General features: G+C 54.5%; 3 protein-coding genes and 1 pseudogene across 4 annotated transcripts; all 4 read left to right on the top strand.

The window, feature by feature from the left end:
* Positions 1-2,269: 2,269 nt before the first annotated feature.
* GOLGA7 (golgin A7) lies at positions 2,270-7,206 on the top strand. The gene is made up of 5 exons (XM_086628057.1): positions 2,270-2,394; positions 3,745-3,897; positions 4,241-4,342; positions 5,490-5,551; positions 6,043-7,206. The coding sequence occupies exons 1-4, from the start codon at positions 2,284-2,286 to the stop codon at positions 5,535-5,537; spliced, it is 414 nt and encodes a 137-aa protein (XP_086484183.1). The 5' UTR covers positions 2,270-2,283; the 3' UTR covers positions 5,538-5,551; positions 6,043-7,206.
* A 626-nt stretch (positions 7,207-7,832) lies between these two features.
* GINS4 (GINS complex subunit 4) lies at positions 7,833-19,513 on the top strand. Of its 2 annotated transcripts, none has more exons than XM_086628053.1 (8): positions 7,833-7,931; positions 8,153-8,239; positions 8,553-8,666; positions 9,140-9,237; positions 9,563-9,651; positions 10,020-10,110; positions 10,215-10,321; positions 19,481-19,513. In XM_086628053.1, exons 1-7 carry the CDS (start codon positions 7,833-7,835, stop codon positions 10,309-10,311), a joined length of 675 nt encoding a protein of 224 aa, XP_086484179.1. In that variant the 3' UTR covers positions 10,312-10,321; positions 19,481-19,513. The 2 variants fall into 2 exon arrangements, with proteins under 2 accessions (XP_086484179.1, XP_086484180.1); XM_086628054.1 differs by lacking the exon at positions 19,481-19,513 and adding an exon at positions 15,740-15,754.
* Positions 15,773-16,664, top strand: LOC104371838 (protein phosphatase 1 regulatory subunit 3C-B pseudogene; annotated as a pseudogene).
* A 685-nt stretch (positions 19,514-20,198) lies between the features above and the next one.
* GPAT4 (glycerol-3-phosphate acyltransferase 4) lies at positions 20,199-27,536 on the top strand. Its single transcript, XM_086628052.1, has 12 exons — positions 20,199-20,377; positions 23,112-23,181; positions 23,514-23,811; positions 23,993-24,067; positions 24,500-24,589; positions 24,707-24,800; positions 25,272-25,387; positions 25,606-25,661; positions 26,000-26,085; positions 26,320-26,448; positions 26,530-26,609; positions 27,190-27,536. The coding sequence occupies exons 1-12, from the start codon at positions 20,213-20,215 to the stop codon at positions 27,296-27,298; spliced, it is 1,368 nt and encodes a 455-aa protein (XP_086484178.1). The 5' UTR covers positions 20,199-20,212; the 3' UTR covers positions 27,299-27,536.
* Positions 27,537-27,828: the final 292 nt, after the last annotated feature.

Raw genomic sequence — 27,828 nt, 5'->3', positions numbered from 1 at the left:
TGGTACATGGCCTGGCAGCGTGTCCTCCCTCCGTGAGCCTCGCTGAGGTCTGGGACACCTCCCCATCCACACAGCAGCGTGCGTGCCTGGGTTCGTGGGAACCAGGTCAGGCCCTCCAGTCTGTTCTGACACCAACCCAGTAGAAATAGAACATGGCCCAAGCCAGCATGTCTGCACTCGAGTTCATTCCTCCTTGGGATGCTTGGGAACTCTTCTCCTGTATATATCATCTGCTAAGCGGAAGCTTCAGCAGACTGAGAAGGAGCAGCTGCAGTAAGCAAATAATGAAACTGAATGTCCCAAATGCTTTGCTTCCCTTTACTTTTTGTTCACTGAGCAATGGTTTCCAGTAATTGTTCAAATAAACATGTCACTGATTAGCTAACTTTTGAACCTCGGAATGTTATCATCTGATCGTGTAGGATTTCACAACATCCAGGTGAGAAAAGGACTCTCAGGAATGCTGAAGGCAAGAGATCGGCTTCATTTGCACAGATCACAGAATAAGGAAAAAGGATTTAGACAAGGAGGATCACACCAAGATGTATTTCCTGGTTTTGGCTGATGGTGTATCTGTATGACTTTGTGTCATGGGACCTTAAGCTCCTGCAGTACTTCTCTGGAAGTACTTCAGTAATTACCACAGACATCCACTCAACAGCTCCCTGACGGCTCTTGCAGAAAGGCTCACTCCTAGTATCGCATGTGTGACCTCAGAAAATACTCGCTGAGGACAGTGCTGCAGCACAGGCTCAGTAATTGTGCTTGTAATTAGTGTCTGATTTTTCTTTAATCCCATGGGCACAGCTTGCCATACAGACCTTGGAAATCTTCAGTTAGTTTTATCATTTTCCAGTTCCCCTGGTTTCTGAATTAGCTGAAAGGGTGCTGCCATTTTTCAGGGGGTTTGTGGAGGCCACGGCACTTGTCACACTGAACAGAACCATCGCACCTCCCGAGGAGGTTCGCCTTTGCCTTATGGTTTTGTTAATCTGTAACGTTTTTAAATAATGTCATTAGATCCAGAGGCCGCTTAGCTGCAGCATGTGAATTTTCGCACTGTCTAAAGAATTTTCAAACTAAACTATCTCTTTGCAGATCTCATGTCCTGCTGCCCACAACACACCCCGCTGGGCTCCCACAGGCTCTGGAAGGCGCACAGTGCTCTTTCAAGCCCATCCCTGCGCTCTGAAGCGGCTCAGCAGCGCGATGCTCCACACGCAAAGGGAAAACCCTCCGCAGGGGGATGCTGCTCACAGAGCCCCCGTCCTGCTGCTCAGCGCCGCGGATGCACGAGTCCAGCCCTGTCCCGCGTAGTCCTTGGGCAGAAGGACGAAGCGGCTTCACAGAGCACTTGCCACCCTGAGACAAACGGGGGGAGGCAGCGAATCTCCACGGATGAGCCCTGACGGGGCAGGACATCCCCCAGACCAGCGCTGGGCCCGGGCGCCCGGGTCACCCGCCAGCTCCTGCACCGCCCCGCAGCCCCCCAGCAGGGACCCTCCCAGTCTGCTCGTCCCTCAGACGGGGCAGAGCAGAGAGGCACAAAATTCCGGTTCGAGGTTGTCAGTCATTTCCCGTGCTGGTTCGGGCAAGAATGGATTCCGGGTTTTCCTTGAACTAACCGGTGTTTGACCGCGGCTGCGCCCCAGGAGCAGGACTCGGGCGGCGGAAGGCCAACGGGCCTGGCTACTGCAACCGACTGCAGTAACGCTGCCGGGAGGCCGCTCTGCCCCCACCGGCTCCAGCTCCCGCGACACCATCGCGACAGGAGCCCCCGAGACAGCACAGGCCGCAGGGGCACCTCGGCGGGCGGCCGGACACCCTGCGGCCTGCACCGCCGCCACGGGCCGCACGGAGGGACCGCGGGACCGCGCCGCGACCGGGGCCGGGGCGGTACCATGTGCGGGGGGGGCCGGGGCGGTACCGTGTGTGCGGGGGGGGCGGGGCTGTACCGTGTGTGCGGGAGGGGGGGGGGGGGCGTCACGTGGACTGTACCACGCGGCGCGCACGTGCGGGAGCCACGCCTGTGATGGGAGGGCGCGTAGTCACGCAGCCAATGGGAGGCGGGCGGCCTGCGCGCATGCGCAGACCCCGCCTCTCAGCTTCCCCGCGGAGCCGCGCCTGCGCGCTGCGGGTGCGCGTGGGTCGGTGAGGCGGCGGCGCGTGCGCCAGGCGGCACTTCCGCCCTTCCCCTAGCTCGGAGTCGTCCCGACACTTTTGCGACAGCCGTAAGTGAGCGGCGCGGTGTGGGCGGCGGCGGCCGCGGGTGGCGGCGGCGCGATGAGGCCGCAGCAGGCGCCCGTGTCCGGCAAGGTGTTCATCCAGCGTGACTACAGCGGCGGAACGCGGTGCCAGTTCCAGAGCAAGTTCCCGGCCGAGCTGGAGAACCGGGTGAGGCGGAGCGGGCCGGGCCCGCGGGCAGCCCGGGGCCCGCCCCCGCCGGGGCTCGCGCGCCGCTGCCTGCGGTGGGAACGGTGCTCTGGAGCCCCCTGGGCCGCGGGGCGGGGGGGGAGGGCTGGAGCTCGCGTGCGCCCGCGGGCTGTTGGCGGGAGGGCGGGCCGGGGCCGGGGCTCACGCGTGACCTGACAGACTCGCCGGGCCGCTCCGCGTCTGTCGGGAGCGTGCGGTCGGTCTGTTGCACAGACCTGCGCGCCTTTACCTGAGGGGTTAGGGGCGGGGGCGGGCGTTCTCCCCTGCGCCCCTCTCCTGCGATCGGTTCGCCCTCGGGCACTCCCCGAGGGGGCTGTGCTAAAGTCTCGAACGTAAAGGTTCCCGGCGCGTTCTAATGCTCTCTTTTTGTTGCAGCCCTGTGCGTAGTGTGTGAGAGGCACGATTGCAAAGTTTAAAACCATATCCTGCTTTGGATATTGTTTATTTTTTGGCATAAAAGCGTCGTTTGTTGACCAACGGCATTTTTGATCATATTGCAGTAAGCAAATACTTCTAATGTGCAGCGAAGAGCGGCATCAAAAGCAGTTCAAAATGCTTCTCTTTGGTGTTTATGACATGCTTTGGTTTTCTGCTTTCTTTAATGCCGAGGGAGGCAGCTGTTCTTTGTAGCAGTAAAACAGAACGTGTTCATTGTGCGCGTGAGGACAAAGCCTGCGTTGTTGTACTGTGGAGCATCAACACTGGCCTCTCTTGTGGAGCCCAGCCAGTTCTGCTGAGCCTGTCCAGGAGCCCCACAAGTACTGTCTCAAGTACTTTCATTTTGTTTACTGCTGTCAGATGTAATATCTTCAACTGACAGCAAAACAAACACTCCATGCTAATGCCCTTTCTTTTTCTCACTGTGCTTTTTTTCTCTTCCTCATTCCTTTGTTTTGTTTTGTTGAGAGCCTGTTTGACCAGCACTGCAGCAGCAGCAAGGCATTGTTGATATTAAGAGTTAGCTGTGTCAATCCACTCCCTAACTGCTCTTTTTAATCTAGCAGATCTCTCTGTGTTTGAGTTATGCTTTTTTTTTTCCCCCAGTTAAGTTGCATGTTGGTTTAGTTATGTAATTCTTAAGTGTTTTGTGTTCACATTGTGTTGGAATTCAGACTTGGTCTAACCACTTGGCAGATATTTAGTGAAGAACTACAGGTCTGTAGCTCAATGTGTCCTTCAGACTTTGGCTCTAAACACAGTGGCTGCAAAGTGTGGAAGTGCAAATAGCGATAAAAGAAGGTAGATACCTGAAGACACCAGTGAATTCTGAAACGTGCAGGGCATGACAGCTAAACTTGACTTCTCTTGCAGATCGATAGGCAGCAGTTCGAAGAGACTGTCCGAACACTGAATAACCTCTATGCAGAAGCTGAGAAACTTGGGGGCCAATCTTACCTTGAAGGGTGTCTCGCCTGTCTGACTGCCTATACCATCTTCTTGTGCATGGAAACGCATTACGAAAAGGTGCCCTTCCTTTGTTTGCCTTGTTCCTGGGAAGGCAGTGTGTCTCAAAGGCTTCAGTCGCAGACTTATTTCTGTGACTGGCACCATTGCCATACAAATTCCACATGGACTCTGGGTCTTACTACAGAGTGATTGCAAACATACCTCGGTCAGGCTTGTCTGTAGTAGTCAGTCTGAGTAATGTAATGATTGGGAGTGCTTCAGAGGAGTCACACAAGTTCTGTCTCTAGTTCTGTGCTAGGTTCTCCTGACGTCGCTCTGGCTGTGATATTGCTGGGGCTCTGACTCCAGCGTAGGCAAACCTGATCAAAGAACTGTGACTTCTGTGTTGTTCTGTTACCAGGTTCTAAAGAAAATTGCCAAGTTCATTCAGGAACAGAACGAGAAGATCTATGCTCCTCAGGGCCTCCTTCTGACAGACCCCATTGAAAGAGGACTAAGAGTTGTATCCTTCTGTGTTTTCTTAGATTGTCTCCTGGTTTGTCCATTTATGATGTGCTACCTGTTTGTGTCAGTATGGCACTCTCTGGTCGTGCTTGACCTGTGGTATGGCAGACTGTGTCATTGCTCTTGTTACTCTCCGCTGTGTACTGTTCTCTGGCCAGGTTATAGCACATTGAGATTTGTCACATCAAAAGACAGTGAAAATGCAGTGCTGGGATCTGTCCTTTGAGACTTCCTTGAAAACGCACTGTATAAACAGAGTGCTTCCAACACTTCAAATGCTTCCTCTGTTTCAGTGACCTCTCAAAATGCAGTTTTTGCGATTGGAAAAAGTGACGAACTTGGTAGGACAGCAATTGATAACGTGAAAACAAGAGATGGGTGTTGTTTAATTTGCGATCCTCAGCTCAGGTTCTGGTGAAGGTTTTGCCGGGTGACATCACTGTGAGTTGATACCAGCCTAGCGCTTGCTCTTGGTTCTGGCCTGGCTTACTTTCACCTTTTTTCTTCAACCCTTGAACTGCAGGCATTTTACCTAGTTACTACCTTAGCAGTCGTAAACACTTCACATAGCAAATGTAGGGGTAGAAGGAGTAATGTGTGTCATTTTTTGAGAATATTGAAACAGAAGCAATTTGAAACACAGAATGCCAATTAAATGCATTCTGCTTCCTTGCAGTTGGGTTATCTGTGTATTTGTCTAAATAGCTTATAGCTGTCACCTACATGACGTCATTATTCTCAATGTTTTCCACAGTTTTCTATGCATACACCTCCTGAAGAAAAACATCCAGCTTGAGTAAAAGCATTTTCAGTTTGGTTAGTAACTTAGAAGCTGAACTGTAGAAGTGTTAACTTTTGTGTAGCACGTAGCCTTTCCTGAGATTTAACAGAAGGTGGCACGGCTCACAAACCCTCCGTGCACAGCATCTGTGTTCTTGTCAGAACAGTCGTGGGCTGGTCAGACCACTGATCTGACCTGACAGGGCCTCTCTCGTGTGTGCTGTTCTGTAGCTCTGAAATTAGCCTGGGAACAGCAGGTATGAAGCAGAAAGATCAAAGGTTCTAACAACTTAATATTTTTCCACTTTTTTTTTAGTTTTCATGATCTTTTTATAGCATGTTTCCCTAACTGCTTTTGTGTGCAGATTGAAATTACCATTTATGAAGACAGAGGTGTGACCAGTGGAAGATAAAACTGGAGTCTCAGGTACATGTTAACCTTATAGTAGATCCATCTCAACCAATCTCAGCCTGTTTTCTGTGCTCAGAGGGGTAGATTCTGTCATACTGAGACAGAATATTTATCCCACTGTTGAACGTAATCAGAGGTTGTTCACATGTCTTGTGAGGTCTGGGTTTTCTGAATAAGTAGAGGTGTCAGTACTTGGCATTATGCCACCAAATGCTCATACAGATCAGATGATACCAGATTTACCTTTAGAGGAATTCAGGTCTTGATTGTGTACATGTGCATAAACCTGTATTATGTTCAAAACTGTTCTTTGCTCTATAGATGAAAATCTTTTTTTATTCTCTTGAAGTTTTTGTGTCGTAAGGTTCAGAGCACGTGGTAACCCTGCCTTTCCTGCTACATACCTCCTAAGATAACAACAAATAATAGCTATGTAAAAGTTTGTGTAGGGTTTTGTTGGTTTTATTTGGTAGTAGTTTCTAATAATGATACTTTTTTCCTAGCAGATAGCTCAACAGTGGACTTGCTGTATCAAAGTTCCCCTACCTCCTACTTTAGAGCATCATTCCTTTCTCTGCTGCCAGATCCACAGTGCCATCTACTACAAGGACTAACTTCCTAAAACTGCTCCGCATGGGGTGACCTAGCTGATCAGCATCCATTTTGTGGCAAACTTTCAAGCAATGAGATCACTCTTTTTTTTTTCTTTTTTTTTCTTCCAAGAAAAAACAGAAGTGGTAAAGCTACGTACTCTTCTGAAAGAAACGGGGCACTTAGCCAATGGAAGTCTAGTTTTAGTCGCGTAAGCGCAGTGCTGTTCCTCCCTAGTTCTTAAACGCTTCTGTACATCAGTCGGGCTTTGGAAAGCTACAAGTCAGAGTTGGGGAGTTTTCCAGAAGCGAGGCCTTCCCTCCAGTTCAGTACTGGTGGAGTGAGAGGATACAAAGTGCCTCTGCCTGGTGAGAAGTGACTCAGGCAATGAGTGTTTTACGTTTCCTGTGCTGATTCTCATGGAAAACTAAAAGGCAAAGTGTTACTTGTCTTAATGTTTTGGTTGTTCCTAGAAGGGAGAGGAATAGCTGGACTTTAATACTGGTGTTTTTTCTGCCACTGTAGCTGTGCTGTTATTGCATCTGTCAGTGCTCACCAGAAGAGGGGGGTCTGTTCATTCGTGAAACAGTAGGTACAATGAAATGGACGCTGAACCAATAAACATAATGATTCCTCCCCTACTCTGATTAATATGTGACGTGTAAAACTTTCTTTATGGATTTATTATATATAATTTATAGGAAAACATTGATTTGACAAACTGTTAGATGTTGTGTAAGATGGTTTCTTAATTTTGTCTGCTGGTACACTATTGAAAAGTAGAGCTGTGCATTATTTAGTACACCCCATGCATTGACATTCCTCAGCAATACCTGCAGAAGTAAAGTTCCTACAAACCAAGCTGGCTTAATATTTTTCTCTTCTATCCTTTTCCCTTATCAAAGCAAGGATGTCCTGGTTTAGGTTCTGAGCATCGTTGTCCAATTGTAGAGGAATTCAAGAATTTAGAAAAGGAGAAGACTTAAGCGGAACAGGGGGAGTGTTTTGGCTTGTGGTGGTATTGTAGGTGCTAATACTGGATCTGAATTTCCAGGCTTAATACTCAGCCACTTTTTTTTTTTTTTGAGATTTGTTTAAAATTTTAATTGTATAAAACTCGTTTTTTCTAAACTGTAACGGTGTTTGCCTTTCACATCTGTTGCAATATTGGCAGAAGTACTAATTGATTAGTAAATTTTTTCTTAAACCGTGTCTGTGTCACACTTGGTAGCGCCGGCGGGGCCATCCTTGCTCCCGCAGTAGCCGGGTCGGGGTCGCGCACAGAGCGGGCGCGGCGGGGTCCGTTCGTGGGTGAGGGTGCCCGGTGCGGCCCCTCCCGGCCCCTGGCCGTGCCGCCTGCGGGGAGCTGGGCCCGAGCGTCACGCCGCGCCCGTGACCGGCCGCTCGTTCGGCCGCGCACGGAGCGCGGTTCCGGCGGCCGCTCGCGCCCAAGGGCACCGGAGCTCGGCGGAGCCGCTTCCCCGGGCGGGATCGCGAGCGGGCTCGTTCGCGCGGCGCTGCGGCAGCGCCCGGCTGGCCCGCAGCACGGCGCCGGGCGGCGCGGCCCTGCCGCCTCGCGGCGTGACCGGAGAGGCGCCCGCCCGCCGCGCGCCTGCGCACTGGGCGGATCCAGGCGCCGCCGCGCCTGCGCAGTGGCCGTGCCGCGCATGCGCAGAGGCCGTGGCTGTTGGCGGGAGGCGGCGGCATGGCGGCAGCGAGCGGTGAGGGACCGGGGGCGGACTCCGATGGCGGCAGTGAGGAGCTGGTGCTCACCCCGGCGCAGCTCATCCGCAGCCTGGAGCAGGTAGTGTGGGCTGGGGAGAGCGGCGGGGGGCCGGGTCCTGGGGAGGTCGGGGCGGGGGGCTGAGAGCTGGGCCCGGCGCCCTCGGCGGGGTGTGGGGCGGCTGGCGGCCGCGCCCCTGGGCCCGCCGGAGGACGTGGGGGCCGCAGCTCCTGGTGTCTCTGGGGGCTGGGGCCTATAGCAGGTGCGCTCCTCACGTCTGCTTACGGTGCGCCTTCTTTCAGGCCTGGCTGAATGAGAAATTTGCCCCAGAGCTGCTGGAGAGCAAACCTGAGATCGTTGAGTGTGTTGTGGAGCAGCTGGACCACATGGTAGGTTCTGCTGGGCTAAGGCAGTAGCACAGACAGGCCCTGGTTGCCTGGCTTGGCAGCTACGTGCTTGGGTCCCTCTGGCATTGCCAGGATTGTCTGCTCTGCTCCTCTGTGCCTGAGAGAAGACTGTTCTGAGTGCCTTCTTTGAGCTTGTCTTGGCGAGGGGGCTGGGAGATAAAAGGAGACTGTGCTTTGTGTTTCACAAAAGCAGCTGCAGTTTGTTTTTGTGGGCCCTATGTACAAAACTTGTCTTTCTTTCTTTCTTGTTGTTTGACGTTTCAACCATTTAATTTCTCTTTGCTTTTCCTTGCAGGAGGCAAACCTGAAACGGGCAAAGAAAGGAGACTTGAAGGTCAGCGTTCACCACATGGAGATTGAAAGGATCCGTTATGTGCTCAGCAGCTACTTGCGATGTAGGCTTGTGAAGGTAGTACTTGCTTGTGCTGCCTAGGGGATGAAAAAGGGTGACTTTAGGAGAGATTTTTACCCATACAATGCCTCCTGTTTCAGCAAGGCACTTTAACTAAGTGCACACTCTGTGTCCTCCAAAGTGCAACCCAAAGGAATTAATTCCTTGAACATGCTTTTATGCTGTGATGAAGGAGGATCCCAGAGTTACTGTGAGTGTTTTCTTACCTCATCGAAGCCCAGGATGGCATAATTGGATGCTTGCACGTTCTGCCTGGGTCCTGCCACGTACACATATGGTTGTGCAGCTTGGAGACTCCAGCTGGCCATACCACTGTTAATTCAGGAGCAGGTATGTGGGCACGCCTGCAGCTGCTGCATACACCTGTACAGCAGTGGACCACTGCTTGTAGGGAAAGCCTCTGGAGATTGTAGGCACTGAACTACTGGAAGAGGTCTGTTTCAGTCTGTGAAATTTTGTTCCAATATCAGATAGAGAAGTTTTTCCCCCATGTCCTGGAGAAGGAGAAGTCTCGAGCTGAAGGGGAGCCTTCCATTCTGTCACCAGAGGAGTTTGCTTTTGCTAAAGAGTGAGTGTGTTTTGGGTACATCTCCCTCCCTTTTTATAGGTTATGGAACTCGCCTGTGTGTTATGCTGAACAGTTCTTGAGACTGTTAGCCTTAAACAGGTTTGCAGTAAGAATCACAGGTTTTACCAGGAGCTTTTCTTATGGACAAAGAAAGAGCTGAAATAAAATCACTCTGGTAATGGAGCCAGGTACAAGGGCAAGCCACTAGGCTTGTCTCTGGCCATGCCTGCGGGATCAGATGTTGCTTGCTGGCATTTTGAGTCAATACTCTCCCTGCAAATTTGTATTTGATTAAACCAGTAAATCCTCAAATGATTTGTTTCAGGTACATGGCAAACACAGAGACTTACCTGAAAAACGTGGCCCTAAAACACATGCCACCCAACCTGCAGAAAGTGTCTCTCCTAAAAGCAGGTCAGTACATCCAGACTCCAGAGTAACCTGAAAATTGTAGTAGCGAGGGTGTGGGGAAGGCTGTGGGGAGCACGAAATAGTCAGGGCCAGTCCTCCAGCCGGCGTGCAGTAGGAACAAAGATGACTTGATGACAGTGTCGTAACGCTGCTCTGCTGCGTGGTACGTGGCTTGATGCTGCCGTCCCTTGGTGCTGCTGCCTGAGGGCTGTGCTGGCCTTGAGGCAGTGGACACTACATCTGATCAGAAGTGTTTAGCGTTCCCTTCACTGGCCACGAGTTTGCTGTCCCTCGTACCCCTCTGTAGCTCAGCGTCCTGCAGAGGGGCATAAGTGAGTGCTGAGCTTGTGCTCTGAATCTGTTGTCTGCAGTTCCGAAGCCCAGCCTGGACTCTTTTGTGTTCCTGAGGGTGCTGGAGCGTCAGGAGAACATCCTGGTGGAGCCAGAGACGGATGAGCAGAGGTGGGTGGGTGCTTGCCTGTGCAGTGCACGTAAGTCAACGTCACAGAGGTGCTGTGGGTTGACATGAAGCAGGAGGGGCTCAGCTCCGCGTCTGTCTCCGGCAGGGAGTACACCATCGACCTGGAGGAGGGCTCGCAGCATCTGATCCGGTACAAGACCATCGCCCCGCTGGTGGCCTCGGGAGCGGTGCAGCTCATCTGAGGGGCGAACGGTGAGTGCAGTGCCAGGCCCGCCGCCGCCCGTGCCCGTGCCCGCTCCCCGTGCCGCGGCCGGCAGGTGGCGCCGGGGCGGGGCTGCCGCGGGGCCGTCCGGGCCGGGTCCGGGTCCCGGTCGGACGGCGCGATGGGAGTATCAGCGTGGGAAAGCACGGAAAAAACCCAGCGGGACATCTGTCGCTCCGCTGGTGCGGAGGGGCGCGTTGCCCCACAGCTCGTCCAAGTCGTAATTGTTTGCGACATGGCGGGAACACAGCCCGACTCCTGTCGGTGCCCTGAGCCAGGGCAGCCTGTGTCACAGCACTCCCTCCAGCAAGGCTTTGCAGCAGCCTTGCCACAATCCCCTTGGAGCCCCGAGGAAGGGACAAGTGTAGCTACTGCCTCAGGATCCCAGGCTGGTTTGAGAGCAGGTGTGGGCAGAGCACATCTATCCTCAAAGGTGAACACAGCCTTTGTAAATAGCAGGGTACTTTCTTTTTAAACCTGCAGCTGTGTGTTCATTCCTGTTCCAGTTTAGCACTGTTCTTTAAATTAGGCTGTTGGGTGGAAACTGACTGAATGGTGTGGCAACCAGCTATGTAAACTCCACCTTCACCCATCAGCTTTGATCTCGTCACAGGGTCTGTGCAACCCTGGCTGTTGTGCAAGTGGCCAACTGCTCTGAGGTGAACCAGGGAGATACTTCTGCACCATCTTTGCCGCATGACCCTTTGAGCAAAAACCCACCACACATTAAGGTATTTGCTGGCAGAGCAAATCTTCGTTCTTGAAGAAGGAGCAGGAGGGATTTGGAACACATTAAGGACTAGTTCATGCTCAGGGTGTTTGTGCCAGAGCCATGGGATCTTCATACTGCCCATGTAAAATTTGTTTTTTCAGTCTGATTCTCCTGCATGCACAGGCTTTGTGTAAAGCTGACACCAGAGCAGATCCTGGGTTTAAGTGCTGCTATTTCACCTCTTGAAATTCTGCATGTAGATCAAGTGCAGCAAAGGGAGTGAGAGGCCTCACTGCTTTTCCAACCTGCTTCTTTGAACTGGCTGACTTCAGGGAGGTTACACCACTTTTACAGCTAATCCTCAAGCTCAAGGCTGCTTTGGTCAGTGAACTCCAGAGCACGTAAGGCCCTTGTACAGGATGGTCTGCATGATCAGCAACTGAGCACTGTGGAAGAGCTGGGAGGAATTTTGTAAGCTTGTGAGGGCTGGTGGTGCCTTTGTGTTGCTTAGAAAGATATTGGAACACAAGGCTGGCAGAGCTTTCCCAGAACTGCCTCTTGCTGCAGGATGAGAATAGGAGTCTTAGTTTTGCCTCACCTTCTATGTTTTGTGTGTTATTTGTGCTGCTTCCTATCAGGTTGATGCTCTGTATTTGATTTCTGCAGCAGAACGTTCATCTCCCTCTGCAGGGAGACTTGGATCAATAGAACAAACGCGAAGTGACGAGTCAGAGGGCATTTTCTGGAAAGTTTCAGTGTGTAGCTGCTGGGATGCTCTTACTTAAGACCAGCGGCAGCCAGTTTCACTCAGACATAACAACTATAATCACAGGCTCAGGAGAAAGCAACTTTCTGCTATGTGTGATCTGAAGACCTTCCCTCCACAGAGTGAAGAGTTCTGGTAGAGCTTCTGACTGCGGTTGTGAGGGTAGAAGCTGTTAGACTCCCTTCTGCTGAAACAGCTGCTGGGGCAAGGGGGACAAGCAATTCCTTTGTGCTGGTCACATGGAGGAAAAGCTCCTCTGGCTCTGTTGAGCCGTGCATGCCTCTTCTAGTTGGAGGAGAAGCCAGGGTGTCCTGTGCTACCTCAGCTCAGTGCCTGTCAGGTGCGTGGACAGACAGTGGCTCATGTTCCTTCAGGGCAGGGTCTTCCCTGCATGGTGATCTGTGTGAGAAACAGCCTGGTGCTCCTCTGACACTCCCCTTCCTCTGCCAGGTGGGGGGTGACACAGTGCATCTTGCATTGTGAGTGGCTTTGCATGTGTGGTTTATAGTGTTCCTAATGAATCCAGTTAGGTAAAGAAGATTCTTTTAAGTATAGACGTTAAGAGGAGGCTGGGTTTAATCCTTAGGAATCAGTAGCACATACCTCTGCACAGCCCCCCAGGAAGGCCTGTGGATTGTGCCCTGCCCATGTCTACAGCCCAGGCAGCTTCACAGAGGTGACTGAAACGCCCAGCCAAAGTCGTCGCTAATCTCCTGCTGCAGAAGCGTGCTATAGAAGAGCTGCTTGCAGGATGTCTAGGTGGCACGTCTAGCAGACTTTCTCCTTGGCCCAATTAACTTTGACTGAACAATTGTCCATCTCACGTGGCTGCAGCAATGTGAGCATAAGGGGCGCCTGTCCTCTTCTAGCAGCTGAATCTTAAATTGATCTGATTGTTTCCAGAGTGCCTTCACTACAGCTCCGCTCTGGAGTCTGACAGCTGGCACATGGCAACATCATCACAAGCTGTGCAGGATTTTTGAATATGGCTAGCAGACTCAAATCGGTCAGGCTCATAGTAAGATTCAGTTTTGGCTCTCTGCTTTTCGTGTCCTTCCATGACTGAATACTGGGACACTTCTAGGACTGGATATTGCCTTACTGCTAACACTGTGCCTCTGTTCTGTCTGTGTTAGGGGAAGCATCCACAACTTTGTCAAGGAAGTGATGCTTTTGGTTTATACTTATAGATGAAGGAAAAGACCCAGCAGTCCATCTACCTTAATCTGTGCCTCGGGAAGAGAATGTGCAGAGTGGGAGCTGCTTTTCCAGCATCCATGGGGTCAGCTGTAAGGCTTGAGTTCAGATGCATCCTTTGTTTTCTGCTCCCTCCAAGGTGGAGATAGCTTGGGTTTACGGAATGATTAGCTCTAAAGGCAAAGTAGGTGATGGTGAAGGAGGTCGCAAGGAGGGCACTGATGGTGAGCTGTGATTTCCCAGCCTGAGCCGGATCTGCTCTGCTGCGTGCAGAAGAAATGTGGGGCAAGTGGTTTCATTGCTAGGAAGACTCTTTCCTGTCTGTGTCAACTCCCCCAAGTCACTGAAATGGGGAGGAAACGCACTGTCAGCCTGAGAGGATGTGAAGAAAGGATGGTTCTCAGAAAGAAACTGCTGAAAATTGACTCATCGCCTGCATTGTATGTGCTGGAGGGCATCTGTGCTTGTGAGTACTGGGGCTGTCTGCTGTGGCACCCGTCACAACACAGGGGGACTGTCTTCCCTTAGGCCCGTCGTGGGTGAAAGGTGGAGTGTGGAAAACCTGTCCCTGGTATTTTTCTGTGAGCTTTCTCTTCCTCTGCCCTGGTTAACCCTGGCCTACGCTGCTGTGCTTCTGAGTGACAGCAGCTTTCCTAGAATTGAGAAATGCAGCCTGTGTTAGAGCTGGTATTAAGGGAGTTGTTCCTCTGAAAGTCCCGTCTAGAAAAAAGTAATCCAAAGGTGGTTCTATTTCTTTTTTCCTGACTGTCTGCAAGAAAATAATTTCAAATAAATAACACATGATTCAGTGAGGATGATTATTCCTTAGTAGCAATAACTACCTACACAAACTGTTGTATGTATGGGGGAAACAACTGGAAATTCTGCTGGAAAAGTTTCAAGTGTTTATAGGTTCAAAAGCAGACAACTTGTGAGACCATGTGCAAGAGCCCTTAGTTCAGAGAAAAGGGGGGGCAGTTTGCTGACATAACCTCAGGAGATGTCACTTGGGTTTGTAACTCGGGCAGCTGCAGCCATGGTTAAACCTTCTAGGGGTGAGTACTCCAGAGCTGATCCTCCGGCTGACCTCTGTGGAAGGATGTTGTGCGTCTGTCTCCGAGGCTGGCCTCAGAAATGGGGAGTGAGCACGGTCACCAGCCAGGCCTTCTGCTCGAGGCTTCTGGTGCAGCACATCGGCTGCGTGGTGACAGCAGGAGGTCTGGCCTAGGCACAGCAGGCAGATCTGCTCCGATGCTGGGGGCTGGTACCCAGCAGCACTGGCCAACTGCAGACGCCTTCAGCTCCCGCAGGCCCGGCCAGACGAGTGCATCTGGCTCCTGGTCACCCACAAAGATCACTGTCCTGCTCCTCCCCAGGCAGGAGTGTCTGGACACCAGGGACACAAGTGCCACACGTCCCCCTAGGGGATGGTGCTGCTTTGACTTTGGCTTTTTTGGATGTTTTTGCTGACTGATGCCAGGGCTGTCCTGCAGATTTTTGCCAGCCAAGTGCTGGGTTCAAGCTTGCTTCTGGCCACCTTGCAAGAGGTACCTTGCTTTGCGCTGGAGACATTCGGACACGGTGGCCATGGAAAGCCATGTATAAATACTGATAGCTAGGTTGTGTCATGAGCTGATGAAAATCTGTGCTGTCAGCAGGAACAGTCAGGGCTGCTTAACATAAATGGCTAGACAGCTCTGGAGAGATTAGCAGGTAGTACAGGGCAGGGGTGATCTGATTTAGGCGACAGTCTTTTCTGTCAAGGAGTCACATGTGAGCTAAACAGTGAAGGTATTTTGAACGTAGATGTCAGGCCACAGTGTTTCTTGCCTGCTCGGGTGTGAGTGAATTTCTTTTTCAGGGCGAGGAACTGGGGTAAGAAATTTCTGAGATAGAATAACTTTTGATAGAGAATGAGCCTTGAGTCTGGGATTTTCTTTGTGCTTAGACACCCTGGAAATAGCTGTCTTCGGACAACCCCTTGAAAAAGCATGTATAAAACCAGTTCAAACCTCCCACCACTAAAGCCCGTGTGAGAGGAACACGCTCTTCTTCCTGTAGCTTCCTCCGGGCGCTGATACTTCATTAAACGTTGAACTTCTAAAAGCGCTCGAGTTTTTCTGGCATTAGGAGCTTCTTCCGGGCTGCCCCTCTTGTTAGCGCACTCCGTAGCGGAGCTCAGCAGCAGGAAGCTGGGCTCCCGGGCAGAGCGCAGCCAGGAGCGTTACCGGGCAGAGAGAGGATGGTCTCCGGTAGCCAGCTCGCTGGGCTGGCTCGGTCTCTGTGCCACCTTCCCTCGGGGGCCTCGCCAGTCCGACCCTCGTTAATCGGCCTCGCTCGGGAGGGCCTTTGCGGTGCCGCCCCCTCGGTGCCCGGGACGCGCGGGGCCGGCGGGCACGGCCGGGGCGGAGCGGAGCGGGGCCGGCCGGAGGCGCGTGCTCCGCCCGGCGGGGCGGGGCAGCCCCGGCCCCTATTGGCCGATCGGGGCGTGTCTCCGGCGCTGATTGGCTGCCGCCGCGGCCGCAGAGTGTCCCGGCCGCCGGCACTCCCACGGCTCCATTGAGGGCGCGGAGCCGCCGGCAGCGGGAGCGCACCGGGCGGGATGCGATGAGCTGCGGCGAGTGAGCGCGGGGTGGGGGCGGGCGGAGGCAAGGGGGGGCGTTCGCCTGGGCTGGAGGCCCGGCAGCCAGGGGCACGCCGCCTGACCCCCTCTTCGCCTCTGGGCTTTTCCAGATGTGTAGCGCGCGGGCCATCACCCCCCCAGCTATGCCCGTGGACCTGGCCGTGCGGCTCTGCCTGAGCCACTCGCCCCCCATCCGCAAGCTGCTGAACTCCTATGAAGAGCTGCGGGGCAACCGGGGGCGCAAACCCCTCCGATCCTGTCTCAACCAGAAGCCGAGCGCAGAACCCGAGCCTGAGCCACGAGAGAGCACCAAGAGCTCCAAGGGCCAGAAGAAGAAGAGAGTCGTGTTTGCTGACACAAAGGGGCTCTCGCTGACGGCTGTCCGCTTCTTCTCAAAGATTGAGGAGGACCTCTGTGACTTGCAGCATGCCCTGTCTGACCTTGCCTGCTTCCGACCTAGGCTGCGGGACTTACGCCCAGAAGTGTGCAGGTATGTGCTGGACTTCCCACAGCCCTCAGCGGACTACATGACTTTCCGCAGCCGCCTACACAGCAACCTTGTCTGCCTGGAGAACTGCCTGATCCAGGACCATGCCCTGTCAGGGACAGTGAAAGTCAGAAACATTGAGTATGAGAAGAAAGTGATGGTCCGCATTACCTTCGATGGCTGGAAGAGCTTCCAGGATGTCTCCTGCCAGTATATGCATAGCACATACGGCTCGACCGACACAGACACCTTCTCTTTTGAGCTTGCCCTGCCCAAGTCATCCATCTCCCGCAGGGCCACAGAGTTCTGCATCTCCTTCCAGTGCAGACAGAAGACCCACTGGGACAACAACCACGGGAGGAACTACAAGATCTGCCATGTGGGCATGATCCGCTCTCCCTCCCATGCCGTGAAGAGTGCCAACGGGGCCTGGGAGCATCTTGGCACCTCTCGGGCTGCCGCCCTGGTCCTTTCTCACCTGCAGACCTGGCGGCGCTCAGAGACCCAGGCTCCTTATTGGTAGGAAAGCAGTGCTTGGAGAGGTGTAGGTCCCTTCCACGTCCTGATTGTGGTACAAGGGTCTTTGGGGAGGGGTCAGCTGCAGAAGATGCTGCTCACAGCTTTTTTTTAGCTCCTCCGTGTGCCTGGCCCGCTGCTGTATGAGCAGCTGCCGGTCTCTGCAGAAACTTCTTCGCTGCTGGCTCCTGCCATGGAAGCTGGGAGCTGCTGCTCGGTGTAACTTCTGCCCGTAGGTTCTCGAGGCAACGCTACTGTGAGAGTAGGGGAGTGACAAAGGAACGGCCGTGCCCGCGGACCCCGTCGGTGTCGGTCAGCTGCTTCGGGTGGGAGCCCGCCATGTGAGCTGCGGGGGCCCGGTGCTGCCCAAGTGCCTTGTGCGGAGCTACCGCGGAGGGGGTGCGCACCCCCGCTCCGCCGAGGGCCTCAGCGCAGCTCGCGCTCCCGGGCTGCGACAGCGGCGTGGCGGCAGCCACCGGCGGGGCCCGCTGCCCGGCCGGCCTCCGGCTACGGGCGCTCCCCGAGCCGCGCTCCCTGGGACGGCTCACCGCGGGGGCGACCGAGCGCGCAGGCTACCGGGGCGGGCGGGCGGCGGGGGTGCCTGCGGGCGGCGGTGCTGTAACGCGGAGTTAATAAAGTGACGGCGCTTCGCGAGCCGTGTCCGGCCTCCGCCTCCGTTCGCGCCGCGGCCGCGCGGGGAGGCGGGCGCGCGCCCTCTGCCGGCGGCGCGAGGCGCCGGTGCGCTGCTGCGGGCGCGGCCCCGCGGGCGGCGCGCTGATGTCAACGCACGCAGCGCGGGGCGGAGGCGCGCACGGCGCGGGGCGGGGGCGGACCCGGGGCCTGGCGGCAGTGGCGGCAGGTGAGTGCGTTACCGGCCCGGCCCGGCCCGGCGCGGCGCCCCCCACCCCTTCCCCGTCTCCCCGCACGGGCCTCGGGCCACCGCCCGCCCGCTGCGCACGGTGGGGTCGGGGGCGCCGGGGCGGGGCCCGGCCCGGCCGCGGACCGTTAACCGGCGCCCGCCTCGAGGAGCGCGGCCTCCCCGCCGTGGTGCGGGCCGCGCCGCAGCGCCTCCCCGCGCCCGGTGTGATGTCGCCCGGCCCGGCCCACCGCGCGGCTGCGCCGTGGCGCCCCCGCCCCCTGGTGCCACGGCCCGGCCCCCGCCGCTCGGCCCGGGGCGGAGGAGCGGAGCCTGCCGTCCCCGCCCGGCCCTCCCCGGCACGGCAGCCCGCGGCGGGAGCTCCCGTCGCGTTTCCCGCGGAGCCTCCCGCACACGCCGAGGCCGAAGGCCGCCGGGCCGACCCTCGGCCCTACGCTGCTTCGCCGCGCTCGCGGGCCGGCCGCGTCCCGGTGCGCTGCGCCGTGCCGTGCTCCCGGTGAATAAAGCTGAGCCGCCCCCGGTCTCCCCGCAGCCGCGCCCAGCCGCCGGTGCGCTGTCACGCGTACCTGCGGTTCGCATGGAAGCGGCTCACCGCAGCCACCGGGTGCCGACCCGACGCTGCTGCCCGGGGGCAGGCGGTGCGGGATGCGATCGCTGTACCCGCCGGGCCGCGGTGCCCGCAGCCGGGTTCTGCCTGTGCCCTGGGGCGGTACAGCTGCGGGGCCCGACAGGCGTCCTGCCAGCCGCGGGGTGTCAGCAGCATCGTGCTGGCGTGAGCCCCAGCGGTGGTGGCCAGCAGGCAGGGCTGCCGTGCTTGCACAGGATTCGTTACACGTGGCTGCTGGCTGTGTGCGCTGCCTGGTGCGTGGCCTGCCCTGACCGGCCACAGCTGGGTGACAGTGAAGAAACGCAGTAACAGCCCCTCTCAGCGCAGCGGCTGGTGGCTGGTCTGACCAGTTTGCCAGCACGAGCCCTGGTTCTGATGGGTGACAGCTCTGGCATAATGGGCAGTTACATGGCTGGCTGCATAGCTGTCTTTCCCAGGACATGGTTTATGCAGGCATGCACGTTCCCTTGAAGCACTGACAATATTCTTAGCGTTACTGGTATAGCAGTGCTAAGCCAGCAGCTGGAACACACTGTACAGGGGAACAAGAGGATCTTTCCAGCCGCTCCTCTACACCTGTGTGCTTGTCGGGTACCTGTTAAATCCCGTCCTCGGGGTGACGCTCCGTAGCCAGGTGAAGGTGGTATCCAGAGGGAAGTCTTCCCTGAGCAGACTCGTCTCTCTTTGCTAGCCTCAGTTGGTCTCGTGCATACCCATGCTGCGGAGGGTGTCCTGCCCCGGAAGGGCTGTCGTGGCAGGTGTTTGACCTTTGCCTGATCCCGTGCCCCAACAAGTTCCACTTTGGCTAATCATCCGCAATAATTCTCCCCTTGGGCTAACTTCCTGTCCTGAACTGTTTGTAAAGCTGTGCTGTGTGACCGAGGGCTGAGATGCGTGTACCGGAGTAGAGGAAGTGATTCCTTCCCAGGAATCTGGGTACCTGGCTGGCTTAGTGCTCTCGGATGCCTCTGAAATGAGAGAGATGATAACGCCTTTGTCACGAGGAAGGATTTTCTGTCACTCCATTGGCTCCTTTCCTGTACTTGGGACCTGATTGCAGCGTCCTGTGCTCTAGGCGTGGTTCTGGACGAGTCTCCTCAATCTGAGGTGTGGATGGTATGAAAACACAGGACAAGTGGCAGCAGGAGGTGATTGCCAAGTCTGTGACAGGGCCAGGCAGTAGGTGGAATGCCAGTCCCGGTCTGCTGTGTCTCAGGAGCTGCTCTGCGTGATGTGACCTCTGCCTAAGCACTGCCTTCCAGGTTTCAGAGCCCACTGTCCCTGGCCTCCTGCCACCCTCTGTGAGTTGACGTCTCTCTGAGCTGCATGACTTGCCTGACTTCGATTTCTCTTTCCTCCGCTAGTGCTGGTGGCATGTGAGTGCCTCGTCTGCCAAGAAGCCAACTCGCTGTTTGAAGAGCTTTCCAGGGACACAGGCTTCATTCATGTCTGTAACGACTCTTCAGCGTGAGTGGATGCCAGAGCCATCCAGAATTAAACTTGTTCCAGGTGTCATGCGAGGATCTGTGCTAGCGCCTGTGTCCTCACGGAAGGAACAACAATAGCTCCACGTACGGTAGGCTCCTGCAAGTGCCAACTCCCTCGATCTCCTCCAATGCAGGCTCAGGGATGGACTCCACCTTGTCCCTGTGAAGAGACTCTGCATGCTCTCAGCAGCCAGAAGGGGATTCTGCTGCCAGCTTCTTCACAAGCTGCCCCACAGCAGGACTTGCTCAGCAGCATCTTGGGAGGATATCCGTTCACACAGTTGTTTCACTGCAGTGCCCACCGCACGCCCATGGAGGAACCTGTGCACGTGTTCCGTCTTCTTTGAGCTCTTCAGCCCACGCTGTCTGAACTCACCTGGACTCCTGGCAGACTGTTTACTTGTTTTCCCAACTACTCTCCCTGATCCTGTTGCATCCCCTCTCTCGCAGAGCCCAAAAAGGATGTGAACTTTGGAATGGGGTCTGTGAGCAGGCTGCGGACTCGCTGCACGTGTGAGACTGTTGCTGAATAACAGGAGGACTGGTTAATCGCTGCGGGCAGCCCTTCTCTCTGGCCGCAGGGCACCAGCCTTGCCTGGGCCCTTCACCATGTTCCTCCTGCTCCCCTTTGACAGCCTGGTTGTTAATCTCTTGGGGATTTCCATAACTGTCCTCTTCACTCTGCTTCTGGTTTTCATCATTGTGCCAGCAATTTTTGGAGTCTCCTTTGGCATCCGCAAGGTTTACATGAAAACATTATTAAAGATTTTTCAGGTAAGTTGTTTTCAGAATTTTCTGTGTGTTTACATGGGTCTCGTCAAGCAGGGTTTTGCTAGGAAGAGAGGCTTTTGCCCCTCAGCAGAGCCTTGCAGATGACTAGGGTGGGAGGTTGGTTTGCTTGTGACGTATCCTGGTGCCAGATGACCTGTTTGGGTCATTTCAGCCAAATGCAGTTTCCTAGACCTCTGTTTGTGGGCTGTTTTTTCCCTGTAATTAATCCAGTAAGTCTTCAAGTAAAGTAGTAGGATAGCGTGGCCGCAGTAGTGCAGTTGGATTGGCAGATTGCTGAGAGGGGGTGCGTGCTTGGATGGGCTAACGTCCCAGGCAAGGCACGGTGCTGTTACAGTTCGATGCGGAAAGAAGCCAAAACGGGTGTCGGGTGTAATGGGGAGGGACGAGGGCTGCAGTCAGCGGGTTTCTCCTCTCCAGGACATGTTTGGATGAATCAAAAGCAGCAGGTAAGGTGGGACTTCCTGTACTGTGAGCCCTGAGTGGTCTGTGGCCAGAACCCAGAGCTCTCAACATCCTTCTGTCCCGGAATGCCTCCTGCTTATCTGCTGAGCCCAGCATCCATGTCTGGACCTGCAGCCTCTGAGGATGACCAGCAGCTCTTGCTGACCCTCTTGGAATGCGGAGGCCAAGTGGAATTTTCCAACTTGGAGTCATGCTGTTCCCTTGCCTGCCTTTGGCAGACTAATTTTGTGGGCTGTCTCACAGCCAACACCTCTCCTTGAAGCAAGTCCCTGGTGAGACCAGAATTTTTGCCAAACTCCTAGTAGATAAAGCCTACGCCACTCTACCCTGGCAGCCCAAGCAAAAGGAAAAGGGGTGCCCTGTGCTTGGTAGGGAGGTTTAGGCTCTTAAACGTGGAGTTCAAACTGCTAAAGGGTTTACAGTACAGCTACTGCTGTTTGAACAGGGCTCGTCTTCCCCAGGGATATCTCTGTAGTGGCTGGCTTGGGAAAGCAGTCCTGGAGCTTGCAATGTTCAGGTCTTTAAACTCTGAGTCCTCCCAAAAGCCTGAAGTGTGCATGTGAAGACCCTGGGCTTTGTGAGTTGCTTTGTTAACACAGACATCTGAAGACCTGACTTCAAGTTGGGTGACTGAACTGGAAGAAAAAATTAGTAAGTTTGGTTTATCCAAAGTGGAACTTTTCACCTTGTTTTTGTTTTTTTTTTTCTTTCTGCAATTCAGGAATATTTAATCTCAACACCTCTTTTGGTGTTTAATTTGGAAACTATTTTTCTGAAAAGACTTTGAAGCCTATTTGAGCTTTTATTGAAGAATCTTTGTGGTGGGAGAGAGCAGCGCTCTGGCAGAACTGCTCACAGATTTGGTGGAAAATTCACTCACTAGATTTGGTCATTCAGAGTCGTATTTTTGGAGAGTGTTATTTACCCAAAAGATTTTCCCAGTTTTAGAGGCCAGTGTTGCAAATCTCACCCAGAGGGGCAGCTCTTGAGTCTGGCACTTGTGGGACACAGCCAGAGCTGCGGGGCCTGGGGTGGCAACTGCACAGCTTTCTTGCTGGTGAGGGAGACCTGCTGGGTCTTGTGAGGAATGCCTTCTCCATAGGCTGCCCAGCTCCTCCTGGGTCAGAGCTACTCTTCTGACTTCTCCTGGGATGGCAGTGTCTAGACAATCTTCTGCAATCCTGCAGTTCCTTCTGCTGGCAGAGGAGGCTGCTAGGTGAACCGGACACTCCATATGCAATTAGCATTCCCATGTCCTAATCTGATGCTGGCGTGGGCTGAGAGGGCTGAGATCGAGATGCCAGGAGTTCCCAGTGGCTTCCCCTTCTCCACAGATCCCTGATGAAGCAGCTAGCCTGGAACAGTAAGCATATTGTATGCAAGTGCTCCTTGAGAAGCTGGTTCTCCCAGGCCTGTACAATGCAGAAGAGCGTAAGGCTGAGAGGGTTACTTGGAGGGCAGGTGGGAAGACTGGCCAGAAATCCAGCCTGCAGTTTTTGCTGGTGTCTTTGAGAATTAGCTGAAAGAGGTTTCTGTGGGTAACACGTAGTCTGGGCATAGAGCTGTCCGAAGGTGCTTGCTGCTGCTGTCTTGGACTGACTGATGCGCTGAGAAGCAGCAGTAGATCTCAGCTGAATCAAGGAGGGAAGGATCCCATCCCGACATCAGCCTGCTGTTTTAGCAGCAGCCTAAAAGCACAGTCTCTGCTTTGAGCTTGGAAGAAATGAGGGTTGAAAAATAGCACCAGTCCCATGATCCGCTTCCTGCGCTGTGGACCACCCCAGCAGGATGCACTGTCCACCCAAAGGCTGTGCCATGGCAACCACGTGCCAGGTGCAGCAGAGCCTACAAGACACGGAGGCTGCAGAAAACCTCGCTGTGCCATCTCACCACTGAGCACTCTTTTTCCCTCTGGCAGTGCCTGCTTCCTGCTGAGGCTCCGTTGTGCCGAACGGCACACAAAACGTGCGCATCGTAGCTGCGCTACACTAGTGCTCGTCACTTCCCCACCAGTCCTCTTGTCCTGTTGCAGGCAGATCTCTGCTGTAAAAATGTTCCTCCCAGGCCAGTCTCTGTTCCACCTCAGTTCACTTGTGTTCATCACTCACGCTTTCAGTTCTGCTTTCACCTCCTGCCTTAGCCCCATCTTCTCCCCTTAGCCATGATCTTCCCTGGAGGTTGACTGTAAAACATGGGTAATATGAAGTGGAGCTACAGGCCGTGCGAATCTTGTTGTCACCTGTGTCTCTTGCAGTGGGCAACACTGAGAATAGAGCGTGGTGCCAAGGAGAAGAACCATCCCTTATACAAGCCCTATGTCAATGGTAAGATCCTGCCCTGCATGCCTATATATGAAGTGCAAAATCCTTTATGGGAGATGGGGTAAACGTGGTGTCTCTGAGCAGCTCAGGTATGCTGGGAAGCCTCTTCTGTGTAGATGGATTGGAGGGAGCTACAGAGAGGCCCGTTTTGTGAGGAAGGGAAGCACCCAGGGAATGTTTCGTTTCTACACAGCTGGGAGGACTGGTTTGTGTCTGTCTGGACTGGAGAAAGGAAGGGGGCCCTGTGGAGGATGGGTCATCAAGGGCCCCAGCTCTCAGCTCTCTTTGAGCAGGCAAGTTGCGCTTTGCTCAGAGGTGCCTGCTGTATGTTGCAGGTATCATTGCAAAGGAGCCAACATCACTGGAAGAGGAGATCAAGGAGATCCGCCGGAGTGGCAGTGGCAAAGCCCTGGACACCCCTGAGTTTGAGCTCTCGGATATCTTCTATTTCTGCCGCAAGGGCATTGAGACCATCATGGATGATGAAGTGACCAAGAGGTTCTCAGCTGAAGAGCTGGAGTCCTGGAACCTGCTTAGCAGGACCAACTACAACTTCCAGTATATCAGCCTGCGCCTCACTGTACTCTGGGGACTGGGTGTGCTCATCCGCTACTGCTTCCTTCTGCCCCTCCGGTGAGTGCCGCTGCGGGAGCCTGTCTGCCGGGACGGTGCTGGTGGCTGTTCCGGCTGCAGCAAGTGCGACTGGTCTCCAAGCCCCACAGACCCTTTTCAGCATTATCAGGAGAGACAGACTACTTGCTGATTAGGGCCTGTGGCCTGGTTTTTCTAGTGTGTAGCTTCCCTCTTTCTGCAGGATAGCCCTGGCGTTTACTGGCATCAGCTTGTTGGTGACTGGTACTACAGTGGTGGGATATTTGCCAAATGGAAGGTGAGTTCGTCTTTGAGGGAAAAGGGGATGGGGACCCCCTGTGCAGTTTGAGACCTGGTAATCCTGAGGTTTTACTGCAAGGCCTGTCTGTTCTGCCTGCTGCAGACAAGGCAGGTGGTCCTGGCATCTGTAGCCTCTCAGGAGCAGAATTTTAAACAAGGGCCTTGGTGTGAGCGCTAAGCCCCTGGCAGAGTGCTCAGCCCTGGGCTCCAAAAGGAGTAAGAACAGAAGAGAGCAAAGGCCAGAGTTTCATCCTCATGAGTTAAGAATTAGTGGTCATAAGCTGACGGCAAAACCCAGGATGTGATGTGTTCCTGTGGGAGAGATGGGGAGTGTCATTGGATCTCATGGCCTGGGGCAGCCGGACCGAGTGGCACTGTCACAGGGGAGACTGTGGAACTGGGAGGTGATGGTCTCTGTCCTGCACTGCAGGTGTAAGGAGTTCCTGAGCAAGCATGTCCACCTGATGTGTTACCGGATCTGCGTGCGTGCCCTCACAGCCATCATCACCTACCACGACCGGTAAGGAGACAGCGTCTGCTGCAGGAGGCCCTTCCCACCGGCCGCTCCGTGCTGTGCCTCGTGCAGGCCTCGCGCCTCCTTCCTCTGTCCTCATCTGTGCCTTCGTTTTGCATTTAGAGAAAACAGACCCCGAAATGGAGGCATCTGCGTGGCCAACCACACATCTCCTATTGACGTGATCATCCTGGCCAGTGATGGCTACTACGCGATGGTAAGGTCTGCGCCCAGCCCCAGCTCTGCCCTCCAGGGCCTGGCCGCCTGTGGTGGGAGCAGCGTATTATGTGGGACAGGGAGGAGGCAGCGAGAGGCTTTTAAGCGTGCAGAGCTACTTTTCCCTGGCACTCTCAGACCCCCTGCGCAGATACCCCGCTACGTGTGCGTTTCTCGTTGTGGCCTGGCACTCGGAGCACCAGGGGTCTCTGGGCACTGCTTTGCAAGTAGAGCGCTGGGCTTTGCTCTCCATGGCTTAGCAAGGCGCTTCCCCAGCTGCACCTCCTGCAATGTGGAAAGCGCGTCGGCCTTGCTGCATGTGTCCTTCCAGGCAGAGCCTGGGACTTTTCCTCTCAGCCTTTCCAGGGCAGGGGTAGACAGATGAACCTCATCTTGGCTGTGAAGATAGGAGCTGCCTTGGCCTTCTGTGTGTCCCCAGGTCTTGTAACTTGTGTCTTCTTGCCCTGTTCAGGTGGGTCAGATCCACGGAGGGCTTATGGGTGTGATACAAAGAGCCATGGTGAAAGCTTGCCCCCACGTCTGGTTTGAACGCTCTGAGGTCAAAGATCGTCACCTCGTCGCGAAAAGGTGTGAGAGTTGCTGCAGGGGGAGGACTGGAGGCTGGGAAAGGGGAACGACTGCCCACCTCCCTTGAGCGGGGACCCCGCCTTGCCTGGTGGGTGTTGGGAGACTGTTGCTGGCACCCAGATAGTGCCCAGTGACTGCAGGATAAGGACTGTACGCTGTGTGGATTGCTAGTGATAGCGTCTGTGCCCTGTGCTGATTGGTGACACTCTTCTCTTCAGGCTTACAGAGCATGTTCAGGACAAGAGCAAGCTGCCTATTCTTATCTTTCCGGAAGGTGAGTTGTGGAGCAAGGCCAGACAAGCACCTGGTGGAGAAGGCACTTTGGGACAGCACTGCATCTCTGTTCCTTCCCTTCTTATGCAGCCAAGGGCTTTGAGACCCTTCACTGAGACACAGGGGACATTGCATCTTTAGAGCTGACTGAACCCAGAATGTGGAAGTCAGATATATGATGTGCTGGTGACACATCCTATGCACACAGAGAACAGGGTTTGGAGGGAGTGTTAGGGGGCAGTTGCTGGGTGTCTGCAGCCCTAGCCGTTAGGTGTATAGCTTGGACTTCTGAACTGACTTGCAAAGGGAAGTTGAGAAGATTGTACTTGCCTCTTACAGGAACCTGCATCAACAACACGTCTGTGATGATGTTCAAAAAGGGGAGCTTTGAAATTGGAGCCACAGTATATCCTGTAGCCATCAAGGTATGAGAAGCCAAACACTGCAGCACTTGTAGCTTTCTGCATGAGAGCTCAGTCTTGGCAGCCCACTCTTGGCACTGCTGGGTCAACAGCCTGATCTGAGGGCATGGGGAAGCTGAGATCACTCCATATGGTGCTCTGGAAGGGCTGGCCTATAGCTGGGCTTGGGATGGAACTTGGAGCTTCAGGGAGGGTGGAACCACTGCCTGTCTTTCATGAGCTCTTCTGCCTCTGTAGTATGACCCGCAGTTTGGAGATGCCTTTTGGAACAGCAGCAAGTATGGCATGGTAACCTACCTCCTTAGGATGATGACCAGTTGGGCCATTGTCTGCAGTGTCTGGTACTTGCCCCCAATGACCAGGCAGGTAAGTAAGGTGAACCTTGCCTATCTGATCTGCTGCCTGTTGGGCTCTTTGCTCCTGCTGAACAGTGTTTTGTTGCCACAGCCCGAAGAGGACGCTGTCCACTTTGCCAATCGAGTGAAGTCAGCCATTGCCAGGCAGGGGGGCCTTGTGGATCTGCTCTGGTGAGTCCAGGCAGGCTTTTCTCTTCCTCGCGCAAGGGTTCCGTGTTCCTGCGGTGTAGAGTTAAGGGCAGAGTAGGCCTATGGAGAAACGGAGATAAATCTTGCCTGTGACCTCCAAAACTACTCTTCCGTAGCAGGGACCAAAGTCTTTGCTTCTGCTCTGTGTGTTGGGCACCAGAACTTCATTCTGTAATTTCAGCTCGTGCTGAAATGCCCTGGTTCTGACTTGATGCAGCTCAGCGAGTTTGGGAAGTTGCTTTTTCAAGCACTGAGATCTTCAGAGCCTGAGAGGCAGAGGGACTCTGCAGGCAGTCTACTGTAGTTGTATGAGAGCAGCTCACACTTCTGACAGAGCTGCCACGTTGAGCACAGCGCAGGGCCAGGGGTGCAGCTCCTGGCAGAGACGGTGTGACAGTAACTCCCCTTGGTGGCAGTTGGTCTGCAGTGTGCCCTGGCAACATAAGGTGCAAGTGTAGCTGTCTGGCTGTTGCAGGAGCTCTGACCTGCTCTGAGCAGCCCCAGCTGAAGTTTCGGACGGTGTGTGCCTGCAGCTCCTCTGATGATATGACTCTCTCCCCAGGGATGGAGGACTGAAGAGGGAGAAGGTGAAAGACACATTCAAGGAGGAGCAACAGAAACTCTACAGCAAAATGATTGTAGGCAACCATGAAGACCGGAGCCGCTCCTGAGCCCGCCGGGCCTGATCGGAGCCCTCTGCCGCCAGCACGAGCCAGGGCTTGTCTGGAGCAGCTCCGAATCTTTGGACTTTGGCTACTCCAGAGCTGCTTGGACTTGCTCCTTCATCCTCTGGCTGTTCTTTCCAAGAGGCACTATTACTGCCTAGAGTCTGTAGGCCCTGGGCAGCTCTTGGCAAAGATGCCTTCTTGTTACTGTTACAGTGAAGCCCCTTGCAGGGGCGATATTAAATGAAACACTTACCGTGTCATACGCTTCAGTATGGTGTTTACAGGCCCAGGGGGAGGACCGGTGTGTTGATGTGCATGTGTGTCAGTCACAAGTCTCCCACGGCACAGAGACTGGTGAGCTGCACTGAAATTAGCTGCCTTGACAACCAAGGGAGTCTTTGTGAGCCTGTGCCTCTCGCGTCTGCAGCATAAACCCCTTAGGAGCTGTATGTGGTCTCTCAGGCCATTTCCAGCTTTACTTCCAAAAGGAGAAGCCTTTTCCTTTCGCCACCCTCCTGTCAGAGCCTGACCCA

This window comes from Tauraco erythrolophus, chromosome 29 (assembly GCF_009769465.1).
Source record: "Tauraco erythrolophus isolate bTauEry1 chromosome 29, bTauEry1.pri, whole genome shotgun sequence".
Lineage (NCBI taxonomy): Eukaryota > Metazoa > Chordata > Aves > Musophagiformes > Musophagidae > Tauraco > Tauraco erythrolophus.
This window is presented reverse-complemented; position numbering and strand designations above follow the sequence as displayed.

Bases quoted from the DNA above. Each gene is read 5' to 3' on its own strand.
- GOLGA7 (XM_086628057.1), top strand. From the start codon at position 2,284: ATGAGGCCGCAGCAGGCGCCCGTGTCCGGCAAGGTGTTCATCCAGCGT. The intron at 2,395-3,744 runs GTGAGGCGGAGC...CTTCTCTTGCAG, and splicing joins CGGCCGAGCTGGAGAACCGG to ATCGATAGGCAGCAGTTCGA. The intron at 4,343-5,489 runs GTATCCTTCTGT...TTTTGTGTGCAG, and splicing joins TTGAAAGAGGACTAAGAGTT to ATTGAAATTACCATTTATGA.
- GINS4 (XM_086628053.1), top strand. From the start codon at position 7,833: ATGGCGGCAGCGAGCGGTGAGGGACCGGGGGCGGACTCCGATGGCGGC. The intron at 8,240-8,552 runs GTAGGTTCTGCT...TTTTCCTTGCAG, and splicing joins TGGAGCAGCTGGACCACATG to GAGGCAAACCTGAAACGGGC. The intron at 9,652-10,019 runs GTCAGTACATCC...TGTTGTCTGCAG, and splicing joins AGTGTCTCTCCTAAAAGCAG to TTCCGAAGCCCAGCCTGGAC.
- GPAT4 (XM_086628052.1), top strand. From the start codon at position 20,213: ATGTTCCTCCTGCTCCCCTTTGACAGCCTGGTTGTTAATCTCTTGGGG. The intron at 23,182-23,513 runs GTAAGATCCTGC...TGTATGTTGCAG, and splicing joins ATACAAGCCCTATGTCAATG to GTATCATTGCAAAGGAGCCA. The intron at 23,812-23,992 runs GTGAGTGCCGCT...CTCTTTCTGCAG, and splicing joins TGCTTCCTTCTGCCCCTCCG to GATAGCCCTGGCGTTTACTG.